Genomic DNA, 25187 nt, shown 5'->3' with positions numbered 1-25187 from the left:
GTACTGTATATATACACACACACACAAACATATATATATATATATATATATATATATATAAATTACATGCATACATACATGTAATAACAATACAAATGAACAATATCAAAAACAATTCTTTTCAAGCTCAACTATTACTGCAATACATAGACATCCCTCTCCTTACATGCTGCATGGCACTGAGAGTCAAAAAGCCCTGTGCCATGGCCTTGGAGTTCTCCTCTCATTTCTCTTGTCTTTATTCTCCTCTCTTAATCCTGTCAATCGCCTGCGTGCCTGGGTTGGGGGAGAAGACAACTGCCATTGGAATGAACAGGCATGCATTGTGTATTTTTAGAATTCCTGCTGCCCTAGTTGTGCACCATGGAGCCGGGCCAGTGAGAGGAGCGCTCCCTGACTGCTGCATCAAGTGTCTTATTGTACCATCTTAATTCATGCCGTCTGGAGAAAGATGTCAGCTGGGCTGGAAGCAAGGGCAGGAATTTCAAAGACCGGAGTCCCAGCCAGAGTGAGTGGCAAAGAGGCGGGGGGGTGGGAAGAGGCTTCAACAGATTTGTCAGAGCTGGCTGATGCACCAGGATGAGTTTTAGATGAAACAGAAGGCCAAGGCCACTATGTAAGAGGATGACATAGCTTTAAAAGAACAGATAAAAAAACCAAGAATGGTGGAAGGATTTTTTGGGATAGAGGAGCTGGGTTGAGCTTTTGGAAGTGTTCCAATCTTTTTGTGAAATCTGATGGCTTGTGTTTGCCTTGAATAGCATAAAATGACAATTTAATCCATATACATCCTCATAATATGGCCCTTTAGCTAATAAAGCATTTAAGTGCCCTATAACACAAGTAAAAACCAAGAATTAATTAGACAAATTGGAAATAAACAAATACATATGAATGTCTGGAAACCTTGGCTGCTTTGAGTGGATAAGGACTGCCCAAGAGCCCATATGATTGACAGGTAAAGCAACCAATCATCTTTCATTTTGTGCTGACTTATGTCAAGGGGTGTGGAACTGTCCTCACAATAACATACTGATGTGTACAACTCTTACTTTAAAAGAGACATTTTTTAAAGAGACTATGCCATGAACTTTACATACTTTTGAAAATCCAGTGTTTAGCTGATCCTGATAAGCACTCATTGTAAGCAGTTGTAAACATGACAGATTTCTTCTTCCATGAGGGGGTTTTGGCGTAACAGTATCTTTGTTTCCAAGCGGAACATTACAGAATGTGACACACACTTCTCCCGAAAATTCAGCAGAATTCAACCAATCAGATGATGACTTCAAAACTCCTCAAGTGTTTCCAGTTTTTTCTGTGGGCATGACTTCTGAGGCTGAGACTACAATCATAAATATACTGATTTATGATGCAAATAGTTTTACTGTTTACTGCACTGTTGTTATTTTTTTTAGTTATTTACCAAATCTTAAATATCCCACATGCACAAAAATTGTTTACATCTGTACTGTAAAATAAGGTAGATAAAGAGAAAAGCACGTTTAAAAGGATAGTTCAATCAAAAACTAAATTCTGTTGTCATTTATTCACCCTCATATTATTCCAAACCTGTATGACTTTTTTTCTTCTGTGGAACAATGTAGAAGTTACTTTGAAAATTGTAATTATCTTTTATATTAATGCTGTTGTCTTGGACACCACTGACATTCAGTGTATGGTCTAAAACGGTTAAAAACATTATTCAAAATATTGATGATGACAGGATTTTCATTTCAGAGTGAACTAATTCTTTTAATATTTTAGTCAACGTGCTGTACAAGCAATGAATTCAGTGATTTTAGTTTTTCCAATTTCTTGAATTTTAGTATGCAGCCAATATGTCCAGAAAACCCAACGACCAGTCCATCATAGAAAAAATCTAGTTTTGCACATTCTTGCACTATAGCTATACCTTGTGTTTAAAAATAATGTCTCTCAATTCACATCTGAACTAAATAAAATCATATGTCAGAGTTTTTGAATGCTCTGCGACAGAAGTGTTCAGTACAGCCGTTGTGCAAACCATTTACGCAAATCCCATCCCAGCTGAGGCCAAACAAAATGAAAAACGACAAACAGACACAAATGAGTGATAATTGTCCACGGTGAGGCCAATCAGCATTAATCAGGCCCATATGGTTGTGGTATTCCCGGATCTTCAGGGCTGGGAGATGGGGTGCTGGAGCATGGTGGGACTCTAAGCAGTTTCCTAATGGCCCAGTTAGAGAAGGTAAACGGAAGACAGGTGTTGGATCCCACTGAGAGTGCTCTCTCCTACCTGCACTTATTAAGCATCTCTGCGTCTGGACTCCTATCCTTTAACTGCCCTTTAATATGCCGCATTCTGCTCAATCAGTCCCGGTTGCAATGTGGTGCATCACACCTCTGCAACTGTATTGTACAAGACAGACGAGTGTCTTGAGCAACAAGTTGCTATGTGCCCAAATTGCTCAGAAGTACACTATAAAGAGGAAATGTAAAATGCATCATTAGGGCCATATATTCACCAAAGCAATATATGTAGGATGCTTAATATGTGAAATTAACGAAGCTATTTTTTTTTTCTGAGACATAATCACCTTACAAAGCAAAGATATCTGGGATATAGTTTTAAAAGGCTGTAAACAGACATCAGACACAAAGCCCAAGAACAGCAACAAATGTAAAATGATCTTGAAGTAATAGTTCACCTAAAAAAAAATAAAAAAAAAATTATATCTTTAAAAAAAAACACTAGTATCTCTTCACAAGACCAGTCAATTTATATGGATTCAATTTGCAGTGCCAGTGCAGTTCATATTTTCTAAGCTCTGTTTCACTGGACTTTAAATGGTTCAGGTTTTATTAGAAAAATCTCTCATTTTGCCCACAGATTAATTTTCATTTGTGGGCAAAATAACCCTTCAACATCACAAAACAACACTGCCAAAAAAAAAAAAAAACCATTAATCCTATACCGGTAACTGCATAATTTATTTATTCTGCAGTGCATGCTGGTAATTCACAAACCCTTACAATTTCAGCAATACTTAGTAATTTCAAAGTCTTTGTTCAGAAAACTGTTTGACTACTTAAGACAAAATTTGGCCAACTAAATTCTGATCCAACACAGGTTTTTATCTAGCTTCCAATCATTCACATTTCTTAAGACTTGTGATTCAAAAAGGTGCTGTAAAATGCAATATATGCAGTTTCCGTTTTTTTTTTTTTTTTGAATGTCTGCTGTTTTGCTGCTGTGTAAGGTCTACTTCTCTCTCAACTCGTACATACAATGATGTGTTTACATTTTCCACTTTTTGTGTCATTTATCTTTCCATCACTGCAGCATTCCAGCCATTGCAGATATTCTCATGGACAACGGATATTTTTCCACTCTATTTCTCTCTTCTCTCTCTGTGTCCTAGGAGATTTTCTCTCACCATTTCTTCCCCTTCAGTATATACCACTGCTTCCCGAGGGAATCTCATCCTCCTTCAGGTTGCTCTGTTTATGTCTGTCTTCCCCGTGTCTTCCCTTCCCCCTCTCTCTCTCCCTCATATGCCCTTAGTCTGACCCATTATCGCCACATCACCTGTCCTACTGCGCTCTCGTCCTGAAAATCCCTCCAATTCTCAGCACTCATCTCTCAGGAGGAGAAGGGGAATTACCACCCCCTGCACGAAAGAGCTCACGATTGTGCAAGGAACGGAGCATCACCTCCGACAAACCCCTACAGAGAAGCCTGCCTGGCCAGAAACAGTGATCTCAAACCTGAATAATGTCCAAATCATGATTGCTATGGACGTTACTATGGAAGGGGATGGGGCTCTAACCCTGATTAAGGACAGGTCTACGGTGGAGACACAGGCAGTGGGAAATCTGAACGTCACACACTTTACACAACTCTGGTCCCAATTCCTGCAGGAGTAAAAAGGATTAGGGGGTTAACGGGTGACACGAAAGGACTGAAAGTGACTTTAACATTCCTGAAGTGAGAGTCCACCCTCTGGCTTCAATTATTGGGATGAATTAGATCTGAAAATCAATTAAATAAAATGCTCGACCTCATCTGTGTTAATCAGGCCCCCTGACAAATTAATATTTTGGTGTCCTCAATGTATGGCAGCACTTGCAAGTGAGTGAGAATGTACAAAGCCTTATTTTCTGCCATTTACAATAGTCTGTGCAAGCAAGTCACTTTAGTCAGTTCACCCCCAAAAAATTTGAAATACTATTATCATTTTCTTATCGTCATGTCGGTTCAAACCTCTATGATTTTCTTCTGTGGAACACAGAATATTTTTTTATATTTCTTGTCCATACAGTCAAGGTCAGCATTGTTTTGGATCACACTGACTTTTATTGTATAGACAAAAACATTTTTCAGAAATATATTTTATTGTGTTCTACAGAAGAAATAAAGTCATACAGCTTTAGAAAGCTATGACTTCTGAACGCAGAACGCACTACTTCTGAACGCAGAAAGACTGAAATCTCCTTTACAACACATTTCAAGAAAACATTTTGTTGACACTTTATTTTAAAGTCTATAAACAAACCATTAACTACTACTTTTGCTTCAACAAACTCCTTATTTGTTGCTTATTAATAGTTAGAAAGGTAGTTGTTAAGTTTATGTATTGGGGATGATTATGGATATAGAATATGATCATGCAGAATAAGTGCTTTATAAGTACTAATAACCAGCCAATATGTTAATAATATGCATGCTAATAAGCAACTACTGTAGTTAATAGTGAGAATTGGTCCCTATACTGAAGTGTTACCAACATTTTAAATCAGCAATACAATCTGACAATTGTATCTTAAATTGTGCTTCTTTATCTTAAATCACACTGAACAGCTGTATTTGTCAGGCTCTTTTAACTTAAAGGCAGGACTTCTATTACTACAGCTGTCAAGTCAAGCATTACACATATTCTCACATGTATTACTCTGTGAGTGGTCTGTCTCCTTCTTATGTCTCTAGTGAAAGTCACACCACCGGAACGTATAAGAACGAACAAATCGACGACAACATGTTCCTATTCAGGGCAAAAAATATCACACATATAAATCCCCTAATATTCCAGTTACACCAAACTGACACTTTTGCACTCATCAGAGAAAGAAAGAAAGAAAGAAAGTAAGAAAGAAAGAAAAAAAGAAAGAAAGAAAGAAAGAAAGAACACATAACTTGAAAGGATAAGTGAGAAGAAAGAGCCCATGATCCGAATAGACCAAAAAAAAAAAAAAAAAATCACAGAGACAAACAAAAGGCAAGCAAACATCTGATGGAGCAAAGCAGATCAGGAAAGACAAAGGAATGAAAGACATTTTTTTCTGGTGGGCTGGGTGGTCCGCTGTTGATGGAGAAAGCGGGTGTGTGTTTGCGCTTGGCATTTGCATGGCTGGCTCCCCTGTAGCCCTGGCTTGGGATCCACTCTCTCATATTTATGTGCATATTGAATGTTCCCAGGTGTTGTCTCTGGACTCGAGGTCATCGCTGAAAGGGCAGCAACTAAATAAAACTGACATACTAACAGAGCATCTGCCTGCGTTTGGCTTTGATTTCTTATTGACATCTGCCCAAACAGACAAACAAGAGTGTGGGATGAAAAACAAACTATTGGCTTTCTGTGACTCCTGCTTCTGGAGTGTATCTGCACGCTGAATGAAATGCCAGGCTGTTTGAGCTGAGCTGTGTGGCCGATATTGATGCTGTGATTGAGAACATCAAGGTTTTGGCACGGATTTGGTTGATGGAAGATTGTACCTCTCTGAGCCAGTCCCGAATGGACTTGTTGGCCTCCTGGTGCCAGACGTTATGGACAGAGTCAGTCATGGCCACCGCACGGACATGATTCTTCACTTCTGCTTCTCGCTGAATCATCTGAGTGGGAGAGAGATACGTTAGCAAACAGCATATGATATCATTGTTTCAATAAACAGCTACAGGATTATCCAAATCTACAGAGCTTTTCAGTTTTTACTAATGGAAATGCATCTTTTAGAGCATCATGTGCTGTTGGATTCATCATTCAATAACCACGGTAAATATCAAAACACCATCATGCATTTTCTGAACATGAAAACTGCTTCTGCAAGAGAAAAACACATGAAGAGGTGCTGCTTTTCATCCTTGTATTTTAGATTGTGTGCATTCCAAAGGAGTCAGCCTGTCACGCTAACTATTCCATTCAAGATAAACAGCTAGAGAAAAAGGGCCGGTCTGACAACAATAGGTTAACAATCACTTTACGTGATCCATTTTACAGGAGCTACACCTGGCCTGGTGCTACATCAAAGTGTCTATAGTCATTTTAATACATTCCCCCAGCCCATTTAAATTAGAGGGACTGTATAGAGATGAATGGAATCTATTAAGGCACTAAGGACTAATAAATCACACTGCTGATAAGCTTTTCTCAGGAGCATCCTCTTAAAGAAAAGGGGAGGAAGCACATGGCGGCTCACACACGCACGTGCACACACACACACGCACATGCACACACGCACATGCACACACGCACACACACACACATATACACACTCACACACACACAGACAGAATGACTGAAACATGGCTAAAATGTCTTCCTGTTTCATTGATACCCAGGAGGCCAGCAAATTAAACCTTTTAAAAACTACTAAAAGTGTCAGTAAGGAGAGCATTCAGCATATACATGGGTTAAAAAGCACTAGAAATAAAACAAAAAGATTGAGACGTTCCAACAATTCTTTGTACACTGGTATCTGCAAAAGCATTAGGGATTTTTTATTTTACTTTTTTATTATTATAATTTTTTAAACTATATATGCTATTGAAACTACTATGAAACACAAAATGTAAAATTAAAAGAAGCTGTACAAGAAAGGCATTTCACTAGGTTCTACAGCAAGACAAGTAAATAATATTCCTTTTTATATTTTTTAAATCTGTGAAGTTAAGCCATTCAAATCTGTTACAGAATACATTTTATATTCATGTATTATTGCTATTATTATTATAATTATTATCATCATCTCCATCATTAATTGTATCTTCTTTTTTTGGTTTATTAGAGTTTATTGATATAAAAAACACAAAAGCAAACTGTATTACATGAAATATGTACTTTGACAATCAACATTTCCTTAAGTGTTAGAATCTCCTTTTAATTTTTCTTAATTAAAATACAAAAATAAATAAAGCCCAGTTTTGTACTCTATTAGTGGGAATTGTTGTATATTATTAAAATGCTGCTGCTAATAAAGAAATCTTGTGCATGAATATTTAAATCACATAAAAAGGCTGTAATGGTATCTAATGACAGATTTACTCATGCCAAGACAAACGGCCTGACAAAATCATGTAAATACAACCTTAAAGCAAACATGGGTATTGGGTATGAAAAGGAAATGACAGAGAGCAGCTTTGATGTGTGTGAATCTGTGATGTTTTCCAATGGGAAAACTGAAACATGTGTATTAGATTTACACCATCACACTGCTCTGATTGATGTCCTTCAGTGACAGCCGATGTGCTCCACACATGCTGTCTGCAACTGTCTTACCCACACACACATAACTTCAGACAGCCCATCACTGTGAATCTAAAAGTCGAAATGCCCTGTGGGCACAGCCAAGCACTGGAATTATTAAAAGAACATATGAACCAATGAAAAAATAAATAATGTACTGTCAGGCCAATCAATGCAAGGGAGCGAGCAAGAATGACGGCGCGCACGGGACCAAAGCCTTAAAACACTCGTAATCTACATTCTTCCGTACATAAGCTTAAGCATTATAGCACCACGTGAGCCACTCTCTCAGCTGGTCTGTACTCATAAAAGAAAGAAACCGGGCAGCTGTGCTCATCAACCTCCTGCCCAGAATCAGCGCGAAGAAAAAGCAAACATGTGGAAATACTTGTTGCACTAAAATCAACAGAGACAGATGTTGAAACATTTGCTATATCACTTCTGCCCTTTTCTTTGCACTTGAGCATCTGGCTTGAGGAGGAGAGACAGGGGGAGAGGTGAAAGTGCGATGAAAGAGGCAACGAGACGGAGACGACATCCAGCCTCCGAGATGGAACGAAAACATCACTCCCTCATTTTCAACACGACTGTGTTAGCAGTCAAATTAGCATTTTCTAAAGAAACTAACAGTGCTCGAAAGGCACAAGAAAATTAGTGTTAAAGTTTTAGGTTCTGTAAAAAATAAAAAAAAGTTACTATTCAGTGTCAAAGTAGCTGTAAATGGTTATAAAGCTACAAGGAGGACAAATCATAATTCAGTATGCAAATAGAGGTAAGAAAGAATACCAGTCATAATTCATTATGCAAATATAACCGATGACATCATATTGTGAAAACAACATGCACTAATGATGATTAAAACGATAGTGTTTATTAAAGAAAAAAGAGACTATTTTGACTTCTGGTTGAACGTAATTATATATATATATATATAGTCAGTGTTTGGAAATCTGGAAATCAAATTTGGAATCTGTGGGTGCAAACTATTCTAAATATTGAGAAAATTGCCTTTAATGTTGTCCAAATGAAGTTCTTGGTAATGCCTTGGTAATATACTAACCAAAAATTAGGATTCTGATATATTTATGGTAGGAAATTTACAAAATATCTTCATGGAACATGGTCATTACTTAATTTCTTTAGGGCCTTGTTTTCAATGCTGATTATAATAGGAAATATTTTGTGATCACCAAATCAACGTTGCAAGGATTTTAGAAGGATAACGTGAAGACTGAAGTAACAGAAGTAACAACTCTCAGACAGGAGTTGGTATGGGCTGGTAGTTATTATATATTGTTTACACTAGGTGATTTTGAAAATGCTGTGACGTAGTAAATGGTCAGTCATGACATTCGGTCAAATTGTATCAAGTACTGCCAGTGGGAAACCTCTAAAGACAGAAGTTTTTCCTTCCTTTTCTCAGGATAAGCTCCATTAAGACTGTCCCCTTCATCTATCTTTTGCTATACAGCCCAGTTGCTATGAGACCCCAATCAGTAGAAACCCAATTAAAGACACAAAGATGATTTTGGACCGGCTAGCTAAAATGGTCTTTCCGATACTGCCTAAATATTGCAGCTGATGAGGATAAAATATCTCTGTTGTCATCTATCCTCCCCCCAGTCTCGTTCTCACTGTCTCTGTCTGTTTGACCTCTTAAGTGACCTCTACTGTAAAATACAGCATTTAGCACTTTAAGTGGCTTCACGTCACGAAGTGAGCTAATTGCTCGACTTCAGTTGTTGAAAATCGCATTTTCCTTAATGAAGCTGACCGCAAAGGAAGCGCTTCTTTATTTGGCCCTTCATTTTGAACATAGAATAGTGTGAAACACAAACATACACACAAGCAAATAGGAGAGTTTAATGATAAGAAAGACGGGGAGGCGACTCTCGTGTGGCGATAAATACTCAGCCATTTCAGCTGTCCTGGCGACAAAAGCGAACGCTCTCCATGAGACTTACATGCAAACACACAAGCAATAAGACAATTATTTAGGGCTTTGATAATTACGTGTCTAAGGCAGTGCAAGTCACCAGATAATTAGGTGAGAACTGAATGGTAATCCACAATGGCGTCCCTGGAGGCAGGGGAGAAAAAACACTCAACACATTCCCAGAAGAATGAGGGAGGAATAAAGTAGCAAAGAGATAAATAAATAACATGGGCTTTTAAAAAGGAACGTGCTTACCAACAAATAGCACCATGAAAAAAGCGGCAATTACCATGGTGAGGGAAGACTTTGCATACACACACTCACGTGCACGTGCGTGCGAATCCAGATGTGGGCTGATTCAGGAAGCCATGCTGTTAGCATCGGTGCTGAGTCCAGACTAATGCATCCAAACTGCTGCCATAATCTGGACATCCCACTGTGTGGTAAAATGAAGCTTAAATATTTGATTGATTAACTGTCCAATTACAGCCAGTGAGCGAGGGCCAACACTGCGTAGAGCTACATACATGCACATCCACATAACAGCAGTACGTCTTGGCAAATATATACACTGGCCCTAAAAAGTATTTGGACCGTAAAGTAAGCTACACTTAAAAACGCACCAATGTCAAAGAATCTATGAATCTTGTATGATTATATCATTATTTGATACCACTGTTTTACACATTTTAGACATACAACGATATATAAACAAATGCATTTTAAGAGCTCTCAAACAAGAATCGATCTAAACCATGCCTTCCTCTGTCATCATGTGTTCATATCAGAAGAAATAAAATAAAAAATAAATATTAAATTATCTAAATATCCTCTGAATATGTAACACTGACTACTTTGATCACACACACTGTATAATTTTAAACTTAACTTCAAGCTATATATAATGATCATTTATAATTCAATTAAAATGTAATTTATTACCACTGACAGTTACATCAAGCAAAAGGAATATGAAATATAACATGTAACAAGAGAAAATGACATGCACAGCTATTCAACAATAATTCAGTTTACACATCTAAATTCTCCTTCTTGAATCAATAAAGGGCAGATGTCATATTCAGCTACTAGATCCCACTTTACAGAGTGCTTATAACCTACTAGTGCAGGTATGTCTTGCCTTGCAAACTATTTTGAGTCAGTAGTTATTAGTAGTTACTAAGCCTTAGTATTTACTAGTAGTTATTAGTGCAAATGTATATCATAATTTTTGCAAACTCCAGTTCAACACAAAACCACTGCACATAATCCACAACATGTTTTACAACTCAAAAGTGTCTTATACATTCATTGTAAGTTTGAACAATATATCAGTCACATGTAACGTTTCTTTAAAATACATGTTCTTTAGCTTGATAGTTCAGCGGTGTCACGATAAACTTAATCTGCGTCCTTTGGCACTGTGCTGACCCCACCAAGACATCTAACCTCGCGAGCCAAGACAGGCTCCAAAAGAGGTGGAAAGTTCTGGCCTTCCTTCACTCTCCAGGTCCAAGAGGGCACAGGCCAGCCCTCATTCCTCTGGCCCACGCTCGGGCTGAGAAAACAGCGGCAGCTGCCCCTGGAGCTCCGACACCCTGCACAGGAAGAGACAACACTCGCGCCTTCCCCTGCTTTGAAGCCTGGGCCCCAGCGCCTGCCCGTCTTTTGTTTTTGGGGCAGGAAGGAAACCCTAAGCACCAGGACACTATGAGGCCCTGGGGAGGCAGCGTGTGCGTCGGTCTTGATATATCTAACCCCTGTGAGCTTCCAGCCAAGACTATATTCCTAGGTAGGTGTGCATTTATAGGCGCCACAGCAGCCAGTTTTTGATTTATGGAAGATAGTAAGTGGACAACGAGTGGCGATAACTTCCCCTTCTACTTCCCGTCGCTGAGTGGAACGCCACGTGCAAAGGATGACATCGTCCAGTGTGTTGTCCCGGAAAGGTTGGGACAGAATGGGGTATCAGTGGACCCTTGTGAGCGGAGATGGGGCAAGCAGGCGACGCTACATGGACAGACACACACACATACACACGTCAGCAAAGGCGGGTGGGGAAAAGGAAGCCGGGTAAATATTTACTGACACAGCACAAGCGGTGAGCGTTTGACACCTACTGGAAACAAAAGCGAGAGGATAAGGAGCGGCATGCCAGGAAAGGCAGCGGTGCTGTGTCGAGCTTGCACTCATGGAAAACAAGAGGAAAGAGGGAAACACGGGGGCAAGATGAGTGAAAGAGCAAGTGAAGGGAGCACAGGGGGTGGGGTGCGCTTGGGCATCAGTCACTGTCGAATAACGGCCACACACAGGCGACTCCTGAAGCTTGCAGCTCTTTGAGGCCTCACTGATGGTTTATGCTTCAATTACCAAAATATACCATCACACTATACCAAGTTTTTTGACAGTACCTTGGCATTACCATTTGATACCATTACTGCACTACAGTACTGATATAAAATCTATTTATTTGTCAGATATGGTAGGCTTTCTAGATGCAACAAATAGCTGTAAATGAACTCAAGTAATGAACTTTAACTAGCCTCTGGACGCCTTGAGGCAAGTTAGAAGATATGCCGATATACTTCAACTTCAAATAACACGCTGAAAACATATTGATAGCGAAATAAACACACAGATAGTGTACTAGCAGTGTGTGCGTTTGTGTGCGTATTATGTGCTCATCAGAGAAAGAGGGGCCCCGGAGCAGCTGTGCCTGGCACAGGGCCCATGAGGAGAGATCTCGGTTTGGATGATAAAAGGCTGATGGGGCCCCTCATTTTGGACCCGTTCTGCATTGATCCTGCAATGCCTTGAACCCTGGAGAGAGCAGAGTCTGAACACTGTACCGACAAGTGTGGGAGTGCGCATCATCACGGCAAACTCTTCTTTATGTCTTCACTCTTTGTTTGTATTTTCACATGTAGTGCAGCTCATTCAGCCGGCTACAACTGTTGGTGGGCAGTTGTTGATTTTACATAGTTTTCAATTGGTCAGATGCCACCGATTCAACTGATCTCTTATTTCAATGTCAATTACATTAGCAAGTTTCCCACACATATTGTCATGAAAAAGTTATTGAAATTAAAATATATCGTTAGTCACAAATTGATCTTTGTAAAATGCAATGTCCATTAAGATACACAGACATTGATGTATGGTACTGTATTTAATAATACAGTAAAAACAGTAATATTGTATAATATCACTATAATAAGATAACCCTTTGCTATTTTAATGTATTTTAAAACTTACAAATTTATTTCTGTGATGGCAAAGCTGAATTTTCAACTGCTATTACTACAGTCTTAGATGTCAAATTGTCCTTCAGAAAAAAATTTAATATGCTAATTTGGTACTCAAGAAATATTTCCTATTATTATCAATGTTTAAAATTGAATTAATGCAATTAATTCCTGTGAAATACAAATCTTTTATAACATCATAAATGTCTATGCTGTAACATGTATTGTCAGAAGCTCATGATTAAATGTGTTCTTGCTGAATAAAAAAATATTTTTTTTCTTTTCAATAAAAAAACCCCAAACTGAATGGTTTATATATATATATATATATATATATATATATATATATATATATATATATATATATACAGTATAATGCAATTGACACTTAAATTGCACAACTATTCAACAATTTTATGATTATATGACATTTTCCAAATTTTCCTTGACTGTAGGAACCTTGGAGGAATTGCCTTAATGAAAGATATTGAATATTATTAGGAATCATTCTTCTTTATTATTATATACTATCTTTATATTTATATTAGTTATGAATTCAGAGGAATCAATTCAAACTCTACATTTGAATTCATTACATTATTCCTCAGCGCTTCTAAACACACCTACAAAATAAGTGCCTAACATTATTTTTGTGGAACGCAGATGTCTCATAAAGAGATGAAATCCCGATGGCTAATTAAAGTCTTGTGTTAATTAGGGGAGATTTTACATAAGAAAGAATAGTACTAGGTGCGATCACAGCAACATCTTCATCACCTCTGAAACTGTCGAAGCCGGCATGGATATTGCTCTCGCACTTAAATGAAGGAATGGTATATTTCAGAGTGTGTGTATCAACAGGGCAAAACTCAACTATGTGTCTCCCTCAGCCTTTCGGCAGTGCCATAAAATAGAAAGCTAACCTCAATATTTCCCCTCTCTGTGCTGGGACTTGCTGGCCCATTAAATTCTCCTTCCCATGTGTCATCCAGCACATTTCCACCATGAAATTTTTGTATAATTAAACTTTCTTAATGATTTATAAGCTATAATAATAGCCGTAAGTATTTTTGAGCAGGTTAAACTGACAACTTGCAAGTGCACATGTGGGGCTGACCCTGTTTTAACAGAGTTTTGGATCATTGACTCTCCCGGCTGGAAGAATGAGGGATGGAGAGGGATGGAGTGAAGAGGGAGACACGGCTCTGTCATAACTCAGACGCCCACTGACACGTACAGGCTGGGCCTCGTCAGCCAGGGGAGGTGAGGGCCGGTTCAGGCAGACGGCGGGAGAGACAGGGGTCAGGCTGCCCGAGGTGTTTACAGGAAAGCCCAACTCTCCGTCAGTGCGCCGAGACAAACTAGCAGAGCAGAGTGCACGTCTGACAGAAATACAGCTGCGGAGAGTACACACGATGATAAAAGTACCATTATTTGGATGAATGTTAAGTACACACTGCTTCACAACGTATATGACATCCTTTATAGGGTCACTCTGGACAGAATATCAATAATAGCTGCTCATGCCCAGAAATTAATCCTGAATATTAAACACAGTGACCGGAAAATAGCACAAGATCCTAAAACTTAAAAGTCAGATATTTAGCATCTAAATACTTGCATATTTACATGTTATGTCTGCTTTAGACCGCGACCAGACATGACACTAAGAAAAACATAAAAGCAAGTAAAGTAATGAAACAAAAATGTTTTATTAACAATGAAAAAGGTGTGCACTTTGGCCACTCGAGAAGAAAAGAAAATACTAAGCCTCTTTGAAACCTCAAGGGAGTTTCCTCGCTTGTTTCAGAGTGTACCGGGAGGTCAGGTGTGTGTATGCTACAACTGTGTATTGTCTGTATATGATTCTTAGTACGTGGGTGTGTACGAAAGAAGCTCTCGCTAATGTGTGTGTGTGTGTGTGTGTGTGTGTGAGAGAGAGAGAGAGAGTGCATGTACGCTTTCAAACGTCAGTGTCAGGCCAAACCTCCTTATTTTCTTCGTTGAGACAAGTTGCAGGGCTTTTTCAGATGGGCTCTCAGAAGAGACGTTTTGTTTAAACTTTCTGAGGCACTCACCCCATCCTTTCAGTCACAACTCCAAGTTGGAGAAAAAAAGGGGGACCAATGGCTAATGAACATGATGAAACCGCTCTCCTATCACCTATCTGTTTCTAAAGCTCTGTCGAGCCTGCCGAAGGGAAAGAACTTCTGAACCCCCCAAAAATGAGCCTCTGATACCCCTGTTCTCAAAGGCAGTCCAGCACCAGACGGCCAAAATTAATGGAAATATATAACAATCTGAAATTAACTTCCCATAGCCACCAGCTACGTTTTAACCAGGAGTTGAGGAGGAGAGAGGGTGAGTATGTGAGAGACTGGAGAGGAAAAAAAACCCTATTACGGCTTCACAAAATTCATCACACACACTTATAGACACACACACACACACACACACACACACACACACACACACACACACACACACACACACACACACACACACACACACACACACACACACACACACACACACACACACACACACACACACACACACACACACACACACACACACACACAGCCTTAAAAAAAGGAAGGAAAAAATACTTTGTCCTACAAAATTATAAAATTTCTATTAAACAGAACATTTCAGCTAATTCAATTAATCTTTATTTGCTAATAATTTGAGTGTCAAAACTGTATTCATTATTTTATTTATTTGAATCTTGATTTGAAAACGAAAATAGTCAAGTAAAAAATTACTTTAGCATAAAAAATTATACCAAAGCACCAAGAGCGTCATTTATCTTAGCAGTAACAAGAATCTAAATTTCCTTAAAAGACTTTTAAAAAGAACACAGTAATGATGTTTTAATTGATACAAATAACACACATATCACAAAATTAACTGCAGTAATTAGCATTCAACCAAATAAAAAGTAGCATTGTCGTACAATCCGTTTATTGATGGTTGTCAGTTCGATGCTTATTAGTATACTTAGTAGTATACTTTCTGATTAGCACAATATCTATTATTATGGCCCATTACTAGGGATGTTATTACAGAGAAAGCCCATGTCACTCAAGCACAAAGGAACAAAGTCTGGATTTGCTAGGAAAGGGATTCAACGTACTAAATAGACCAAGAATGACCTTTCCCCCTACTACACCACTTACTGCAGAATTATCTTTTTAACTATTTAACTGCTGTCAGCGATTTGTCAGAGTGTGGTAATTACCAACCACAGCTGAGGAAATTCAAGGAAAAAAAAACAACAACATTTTATTTATTTCGTTTGAAACCACGGAAGACATTTATGTGCTGATAAAAATAAGTCCGAATGCAGTGATTATCTTGTCATTTGTGAATTTTCCTTCTGTGGTTATAATAGTGAGAAGCTAGTTTCTGCCGTTTCCTTTGTTCTTTGTCATGTTTGACGCCTCTGTATGTGAAGAGCAATATTCATGGAGTTCGCAAACCGAGATGTGTCAATTATAGGAATCATAAAGTATCTTTTATGTTTCTTTTAATTTTCTTCTTCATTTTGGATTAGGGATGGGACGGTATGAAAATTTAATATCACGATTATAGTGACTAAAATTATCACGATTATCAATATTATCACGGTTTTGTTGAAACGAGATGAAAGTGTTCAAAAATAGTTGATGCTCACACTGAAAACATTTCAGCAAGTTTTATATTTAATAATCAACAAACAACTAATAAAACAAGCAACTCTATGCACTTAATTTAAAGAAAGATTAAATTCTGTGGCATTTCCTTCCTTACAATGAAAAGTGTAGAAGCATAGAAAAGCATAGAAAAGTCACTGACTTTCGCCATTCCTTCTCGAAAAAAATAAAAAAAAAACATTGTGCGCTGCGCTTGCGTCAGACTGTTGCTGGCTGGACATGATTTAATAGTGAGTTATTAAAACCGCGATAATCAAACACGGTTTTAATGATAATTCATTTTTAAACGATATTACTAACCTTCAGCACATTTTATCACGGTTATCAATAAAACCGGTTATCGTCCCATCCCTATTTTGGATGTTTGAACATTCAGAATTGTCACGTCAAAATGACTACTGTACATGCGTCTCAATTTCCAAGTCTCCGGAATTGCAATCCGTCGTCTGAGGTGCTGACTAACTCACACTCTTGAGTTAAATGTCATCGATGAGTCAAATAAAGTTGCTAGGCTATTGTTAGTATGTGTACGTGTGTGGAACACATGTGACCTGAATATGAGATGGCAGGTCAGTTTGAAGGCCTCCGAGATGGACAAAACCAAAGATACAGGAAGTAAAAAGTAGTATGGGCAAGGAATAGTGGTTAATCCTCAGGATCACATTAGTTCATTTTGTTTGAAACAAAAAATTAGAGAGAAAGACAACGAAAAAACATGCTATGGGGTAAACTGTCCCACTCAACTGTGAATGCAGATTGGAAAAGCAAGTGAAAAAAAAATCTCATTCTCCACACACACACATCTACACTGCTCTCATCCACCTTAGTCTATGCAAAAGCAGCTACAAAGGATAAGCAGTGCCCCCTAGTGTCTTTATCAATGTGAAATGAGTCCAAATCAAGAATGTGTCGCCTAAGAGAGAAAAAGTGACAGCGATTAGGGGTAAATCGAGTTGTGACATCACGGTGGAAAAGCCTAAGGAGGATACGCTGGAGATGGGGGTAGAAAATGGGGAGAGTATAAGGTAAGAGGTTAGGGAAAGGGGGATGGGGCAGCTGTGGAAGGGTATATAGAGGAATTCTGACATGTCAAGATAAGAAGTAGACTGTAATGATGCTTTTTTTGAAGTTGTGAGAGAGCAGGCCGAATAAAAGCAGACATCCGCCATAAGCCAAACACACAGTACAAGACAGAAGCTCCCTTTTATATATAAATCCAGAACGTAGCCAACACACAATGCGTGTCGACTGTTGCTAGTATGCAACAACAAAAACATCAAACTGCTGCCCACTTCGCTCAAAACAATGGAAGGCCTTTCTCCATGTTGACTCTCATGTGCGAGAATGTGAGAACAAACTGCAGTATGGGAGAATTATGAAATTGAAACTTCTAGTTTGTGATTGAAAGCTTAAGAGTCTATAAAAGAACACAGGATGCGTTTGGCTTTACCTGAGGAATTCCTCAATGAGATGTTGATTCAATCATGTTGCTCATATTAATGTTCCACTCCACTGAGGGCCTAAATCTCACGTAGACTCTTAAAAATAAAAGTTCCAAAAGGGGGTTTTCACAGCGATGCCAAAGAAGAACCACTTTTGGTTCCTCAAAGAACCTTTCAGTGGACAGTTCTTAAGAGAACAATTTTTTCTTAGTGTGAAGAAGATTTTAATAATCTAAAGAAACCTTTTTCCACTGTAAAGAACATTTTGTGGAATGAAAAGTTTCCATGTATAGTAAAGGTTCTTTGTGGAACCATTGATGCCAATAAAGAACCTTCATGAGTGTAAATGGAGCCTCCATCTCTATGACATCTCAGTCTGACTTCAGGTATGTGTGCGTTTGTGCAAGTGCGCACACTTTTATGACCAGTAAAAAACCCACAGGCATCCGCAGTGGGACGCAGCCCCACACCTCCGCCACAGTCATATGTCTTAAGATGACATCAAAAGAACACCACGAGCTGTTGATGCTCCTTTTTCCATCTCTCCACTATTTCATACAACCTACCGTAATTCACAGCACATAAAACCTTAAAACGGCACATAAAACAGTTCATCTCTTTTCAGTGTTGGCTTCCCGGGCTTAAAAATTAAATATGTTTTACCGCAGGTACATAACTAAAATATAGAGTTTAAAAAAAAAAGGTCTCGTAAAAGATTCAAACAGGATTTGACTACGTGCTCAGAGCGGGAAAGCTTGCATCTCTCCCTGCAGGAGCACTGCGGAGGCGAGCAGACTTCCACAGTAGGTTCAGATCTATAGAATAATCAGCATCGCATGGAGATGTGTGATATTATGAATACCCAGAATGCGCTCTTATGACATGTGGAGAGAAAGACGGTGAGAAATCTGGCCTAAACTGTTTGACTCATTGAGCTCACCCTGCTATAAAACATGCTGACATTCAATCAGTTTAAAAACACATATGGAGGGAAAGGCAGAATGCTGAATGAGAGAGGGAGGAATGAGTAAGAAAAAGCATAGTGAGAAGGTAAAACATCAGAAACTCATGGAGAAACCGATATCCAACATCCTCTGAAGGCGAAGTTCAGTGACATTTGTAAAGTGTGGTGGGTTACCTTTCAAGAGAGCACTTTTACAGCTGTTTTTCTTTCTTTCAAGGCTCTTGTTTTCCTAAATATTTTTTTTTTATGTCTAGATCATCCTGGTCCAATTTAAGCCTTTTCCTTAAAGATTTCTGTCATCATTTACTCACTCTCATGCCATTCCAAACCTGTGTGACTTTCTTCTTTGGAACAAAAGACGATTTTTGTCCAGACAGCAGATGTCAATGGTAACCAGAACTGTTTGGTTTCCAACATTATTGTGTGTGTTCCACACAAAAATTTAAGTCATACAGGTTTGAAATGACGTGAGTAAAAATTTGTGAGAACACCAATAAATGATGACAGAATTTGAATTTATCCTAGTTGTTAATATTGCCATCAAAAACGTGTCCTAACCGGAACGGTTCCAGCGAAATCTTGCACAATGCAATAAATTCGCTATACCATTAAGAAGATAAGTTGTTTCATGTACAATGTATAATGGAAGAAAATTTTGGACCAATCAGACTTCACTATCCATCACAACTAAGCAAGTGACAAAATGCCCTTCACAGCCGGTTCATAGCTTGTTGTGCTTGGCAATGACAAAAACTTTACACCAACTAAAATGGAATATAGACGTTACTGACTTTATTGCTTTATCATGTCACGCCTGTTTAGGACACAGTATAAGGCTTCCAATTATGAAGTGGAGACAAAGTACAAGTGGAAAAAACAAAAACCTGTATGAGAGAGAGAGAGAGAGAGAGTAGATGAAGAGAAAAAAGAGAGGGATGCCGTCCTCCTACTAGCCTTAGTCTCATGTGCAGACCTTGCCATAGGCTCAGAGGGAGAGAGATGGACGGAAGGAAAAACAAATAAAGGTGAACGAGGGATTTGTTTGTTCCTGGGATCATGTGCGGCAGACAAAGCTTTTTAAAAGGAAATCAAGAGGAAGAAGAAGAGCGGTATGTTCAACTCCGTTGAAGAGTTAGTGAAGACAATGTTTCTCTTTAACACACACTTCATTGCATATCTTTAATGCTCTCAATTACCTTTATCTCTCTTGAAATTATACATATTTCATAAACATAATGAAACTTTTAAAAACTCTAAAAACATACCGCCCATATTCTAAAAAGACTACCCTTCTTTTGAGTCAGTAAGGTCTACCCTACAGTACAAATGATTTATTTTTTTTATATATAAAGATTCTTATACTCACAAAGGCTGCATTTATTTGATAAAAAATACAGTAAAAACAATAATACTGTGAAATATTGTCACAATTTAAAATAGCTGTTTTCTATTTTAGTACATTTTAAAATAAAATTTATGTGATAGCAAAACTAAAATCTTACTATTATCAATGTTGAAAACAACTCGAAAGAATAGCATTTATTTGAAATAGAAACATTTTAAAAGTTTACTGTTACTTTTTTATTAATTTAATGCATCCTTGCAGAAAACAAATGTTAACTGCTTATAAACTTTATTGGTATCAACAACAAACAAACAAAGTTCTGTGACTAACTTCAAGGTTAGAGCATTTTAATAGTAACGTATAAAAAAAAACATTAAACAGTAAAAGAGAACAATCTGAACAGATTCAGTGATTAAGTAAACTAACCAATATGGTCTATGATTCCTGACTCCCGTGTTTGATTCAGACTGAGAAGGTGAAAAATAGTCCGAAAAATACAATTCAACAGTTTTTAGTGCAAAACAACCTTTGCTAACATTATAAGTAGACCTAAGGGAGAGCAAAACTAATATAAAGCTAAAAAATGCCTGAGTGAATGACTAAGTGCTAACTATAAATATATGTGTGTGCTGCAACTCTAAACCAGGTTCAATACCCATCCTGAATCGAGACATGAATACACATCACATGACCCTTCCCTCACTCTTGGTAGCCCTCAGCACAGCAACTATTAAGATATTGGTGGCAAAGTTTCTTCCTCTTCTCTCTTCCACACGCCTTCCTCCTGCAGGTTGGGGAGGATGCGTTTGAGGTGAACTCTGCATAGCACTATCTCAGGGAAAAAAAAACACAAAGTGATCAATGTGGGGAGGGGATGTGAGGTTCCCTAGGACAAGCCAATCAATGCATGAGAGGAACCTTGCCCAGGGCCCTTATGCAAATGGAGGCACGTCCGGTAACCCCGGGAGCCGACATGTGCGTCAGATCAATGGAGCACTGCATTAATAACCTTACAGCTATATCAGATGCCTGCCCACTAAATATGTAATGATGAACCCCTTAAGATTTCACTGTGAACTCTTTAACTAACGTCAGAGGCACATGTGTGAAAGCAAAAAGCTCGATCTGTAAATTGAGATAGATGTACTGGATTCAATCGGACACTTTGATTATTGTCGTTGGCTGCGGACAGCATACACACACTGGTAAATTTAGACTTGGAAATTAGGTTGAAGTATTCAAAATGGTACCGTAACACAGATGCTAAACACAACAGAATGCTAAAACAACTATATAAAGGCTATTCTACATTAGCATGGGACGAAATGAAGTGTCAAACAGACGTCTGAAATATGTCTGTCAAACCATGACAGGGCTCATCACGGATGTTCAATGGCTTATTGTAATACATAATTGCATATTCTATTAGGCGGTACTCATAGTGATATACATTCACATGCAAATGATTTCGTCCAGATGAACCACACAGAAGATGACAGACAATAAGCAGGCATAACAAACACGTCTATGTCAGCGCAGACGCATAAACACTGGCGCGCACGCCGCAATCTCGGAGTTACACAAATCAAAGTCTCTTCTCACTTCAAAGTGTATTCTGGACACAAAGACGCACACATTCCTCGAGCGTGTCTTATCGTCGGTGTGAATATAGGCCACTCCACAAAGGCGTTTGCTGATTTTTAGTTTATTTATAGAAATAGTGGAGCGGGGTGATTTCTCTTATCATGCGCTCGTTTCGGCGTGAATTTATCCCTCCATCCATGTTTATGCGCTAAACTCTCAGAGCCTGTTAACAAGCAGTGGCTAATTAAGCTTGTGACAGAGAAAAGATGAAGTGGGGGAGGAAAAAATGAGAGAGGGAGAGGAAGGGAGGGAGGGAGGGAGGGAGGGAGGGAGAGAGACAGACGGAGAGAGTGTCTGAGTTAAATGCATAAGGTTGACCTCACAGAACTGCAGCGGCGCAGGGATCCACAACATTACTAAAGTTGAAAATAAAACCGTTTTAAGATGCAACAGAAATAAGACAGTAATACAGCAGTAGATTAACCCACAGCACAATAAGCGGCAACACAAAAAAAGAGCCATAATAGACACAAATAACATACAAAACAATATAATTAAGACAACACAGCAGACATACAACACAAAACAATGAGAATAAGCCACAACATTGCAGAATTATGCTACAGAAACTCAAATAATAGACTGTATACACAAAACAAATTTAGACCACAACAAAACAGAATTAAGACACAACACACTGGCAAACTTAAATCACAGAACAACACACAGAAGTGACAATAAAAAATGTGATTGTGCTAAACACAAAAGAGTGACACCATAACACAACTGTCATATGACACAACATGAATAAACTCCATTCATGTGCTTTTGGATTTGACATCGTGAAATATTGAAGTAGCTGTGTGTGAAAAAAAAATGTTCATAAGACAGAAGATCTTGCCTGGAGATCTGTTCGTCTTTGTAATATTTAACAGATAGAGTGTCTATACTGTCTTTTATATAGTCAATAAAACGCAGCTACTATTTCCATTTTACCAAAGTGCCATATGCTTAATATGATGTTCTCTTGAGGTGGATCTGTAATGAACAGACATACTCATAAAAATGTCTAACGACATTTACTGAGCAGCGTCAAAACTCATTTAACCCAAAACGGCTGACACACACTTCTTCATGATAAACACAAACACCCACACTTAAGATTCACATAACTATGACTTGACTGTACAAATAAGCAAGTTTGCATGAACAGTGCAAAATAATCACACAGTGATTGTAATGTTCTATTAAATGCATGTTCTACATTAAACTGCTAATAGTATTATAGACTATAGACTATTATTTACATAATTACGAATTATATAGTCTTAAGCATATTATAAACTAGTTTTTAGGCAGCAACAAAAGTATTGTTTATAAAAATTAATAGAAGAAAACCCACTCAAAGTAAGCTAATTGTTCCACATTTATGTACCGTTCTACAGTATTTATATCCAAAAATACTATGAAACAGATCTGCTGTGTATGTAGACAGTGAGATGGAAAGCTAATTATTCTTAGCACACACAGAACTCCGCCCCCTCTGTGACCCTGTTTCAGCGTAACACACCTGGACGGCAAATTGATATCAATTAAAAGCCGCATGCAGACGGGCTTCCATTCTCCAACAACAATCTGTGCATGCTAGATTGCTCGTCATCTTCGAAAAACAAACAGAAATTAATGACAAAATGAGCCGGAAACACATAAATAAGCCACTGTCGAGCTGTAGTCAAAGCTCTCTCTCTGGTGAATCCCTCCCAACAGAAGTCCAGGAGGGAAAAATTGGGTTTGAAGCGGCTTGTCATAAATCAAATAAATTAATAAATAAATAAATAACAGAAAATGGCTCAAACAGGCAGATAAAGAAAACAATGCCTGGGAGGAGGTAAAAAGGAAAAAGGCAATCCACAGTGGGGGAAATCTTTTACAATGTTGATTGTCAGGATCTCTTTTCAAGCTACAGAAATGATCCACACACAGGGTCTGGGATGACTGTCTGCTGTTAATCAGGGGAATTCTCCAAAAATGCTGAGGTCCAAAGAAGGTCAGGACTTGAACCCAGGTCACCATCACACCCGGTCAGACCTGATCATCAGCACTCAAACATGTGTTGTCAATCAGTTTACAGAAAACTCTAGGACTAGTCAATATAATCATATTCATCACAATGAAATAATTAAATTCATCTGCATGTATGGATAACATACTTAAACTTGCATTTCTTTCTGAAAAAAATTAATACTTGTACTTAGCAAAGAGCACTGATTCGATTAAAAGTGACAGCAAAGCCATTTATAATGTTAAAAAGGATTTCTATGTTTTAAACAAATTGTTATTTTTAACTAATTATTCATCAAAGAAACTTGAAAAAAAATCAGTTTACATAAAAAATATTAAGCATCATGACTGTTTTTTAAATTATTAATAAGAAAGAAATCTCTGCTGTTGTGAATTTTTCATATTTCATATCAGTCCGCAGCCAGTGAATCGGCAAGATATCAGACCCACTTTTCCAAGCAGAAGGTTTTACAATCAGCAGAGCTGTGTTTAAGACTGTAATACACTACATGACTTTTAAAATCTGAAGAGATTTTAAAACCCCAGGCATCATACATTTACTGACCAACTGGTCATGATTCACTAAACGACTGAGGATCATACACTACCAGACGTTAAAGTCAATCTGATAACAACAAACTCGCGCAAAAAGGAGCATGGAGACTTGAGACATTATGAAAACAATATGTGTTTTAAAATAGGCTGAAAATATCAAGCATGTTTGATATCCTCCGAAGTCTGAAGCTAAAAAATTGGAGTTTGTGAAAATAAGACACTACGTGATTTTCTATTAAATCTGTCAACTAAAATCTGCAGACTGGTTAAGACTGTCAGCAACTAGTGACAAACTTCTCCAGACTGTAAAAATCACTTCCAGACCTTAAAGTGTACATATATATATATAACAGCATAACGGCACAAGAAACTTGAACAAAATCTTGTATTCTGGAGATCAGTTGACCACAGTGCTACAGGCCAAGATTCATAATTCAGGTAAAGAAGAAAAGCCAAACCCTTGGTGTCTAGACTGCAGCACCTCAGAGTCAAGTGGTTTTCGAAAAACTGAGCTCTGATGCTTCTCCGTCAAGGACCAAAAATTATGTTTACAATATAAAAACCTTGAATACCTCATTACTTGTAACTTGCAATTGAAGTGTTTTATATCCTGATACACACACAAACACAGAGGTTTGAAGTTTTTACCTAAACCCGTGAGTGCACAACGACACATACATTTGATCCATTTATTTCATCTAAGCTGTGGGCACCCACACACTGGTGCACTGGGAAGCAGATGTATGATTGCATAACTCATTACATAATGTGCCCCATCTTCTCCAATCCGGCTGCTCTTTTCTCTGGCAGAGTCAGGAAGGTTACGCAAAGCTAAGCTCTGCCCTGACAGCTGCT

General features: G+C 38.2%; 1 protein-coding gene across 2 annotated transcripts in view; it reads right to left on the bottom strand.

Annotated features, from left to right (window-relative positions):
* fam172a (family with sequence similarity 172 member A) overlaps nucleotides 1-25187 on the bottom strand; it is a 170259-nt gene that overhangs the window by 54789 nt on the left and 90283 nt on the right. For both annotated transcript variants that reach the window (XM_059550153.1, XM_059550154.1), the window contains exon 9: nucleotides 5759-5875. In XM_059550153.1, the coding sequence (XP_059406136.1) occupies nucleotides 5759-5875 (117 nt within the window). The remainder of the gene's footprint in view (nucleotides 1-5758; nucleotides 5876-25187) is intronic.

This window comes from Carassius carassius, chromosome 5 (assembly GCF_963082965.1).
Source record: "Carassius carassius chromosome 5, fCarCar2.1, whole genome shotgun sequence".
Taxonomy (NCBI): Eukaryota; Metazoa; Chordata; class Actinopteri; order Cypriniformes; family Cyprinidae; genus Carassius; species Carassius carassius.
This window is presented reverse-complemented; position numbering and strand designations above follow the sequence as displayed.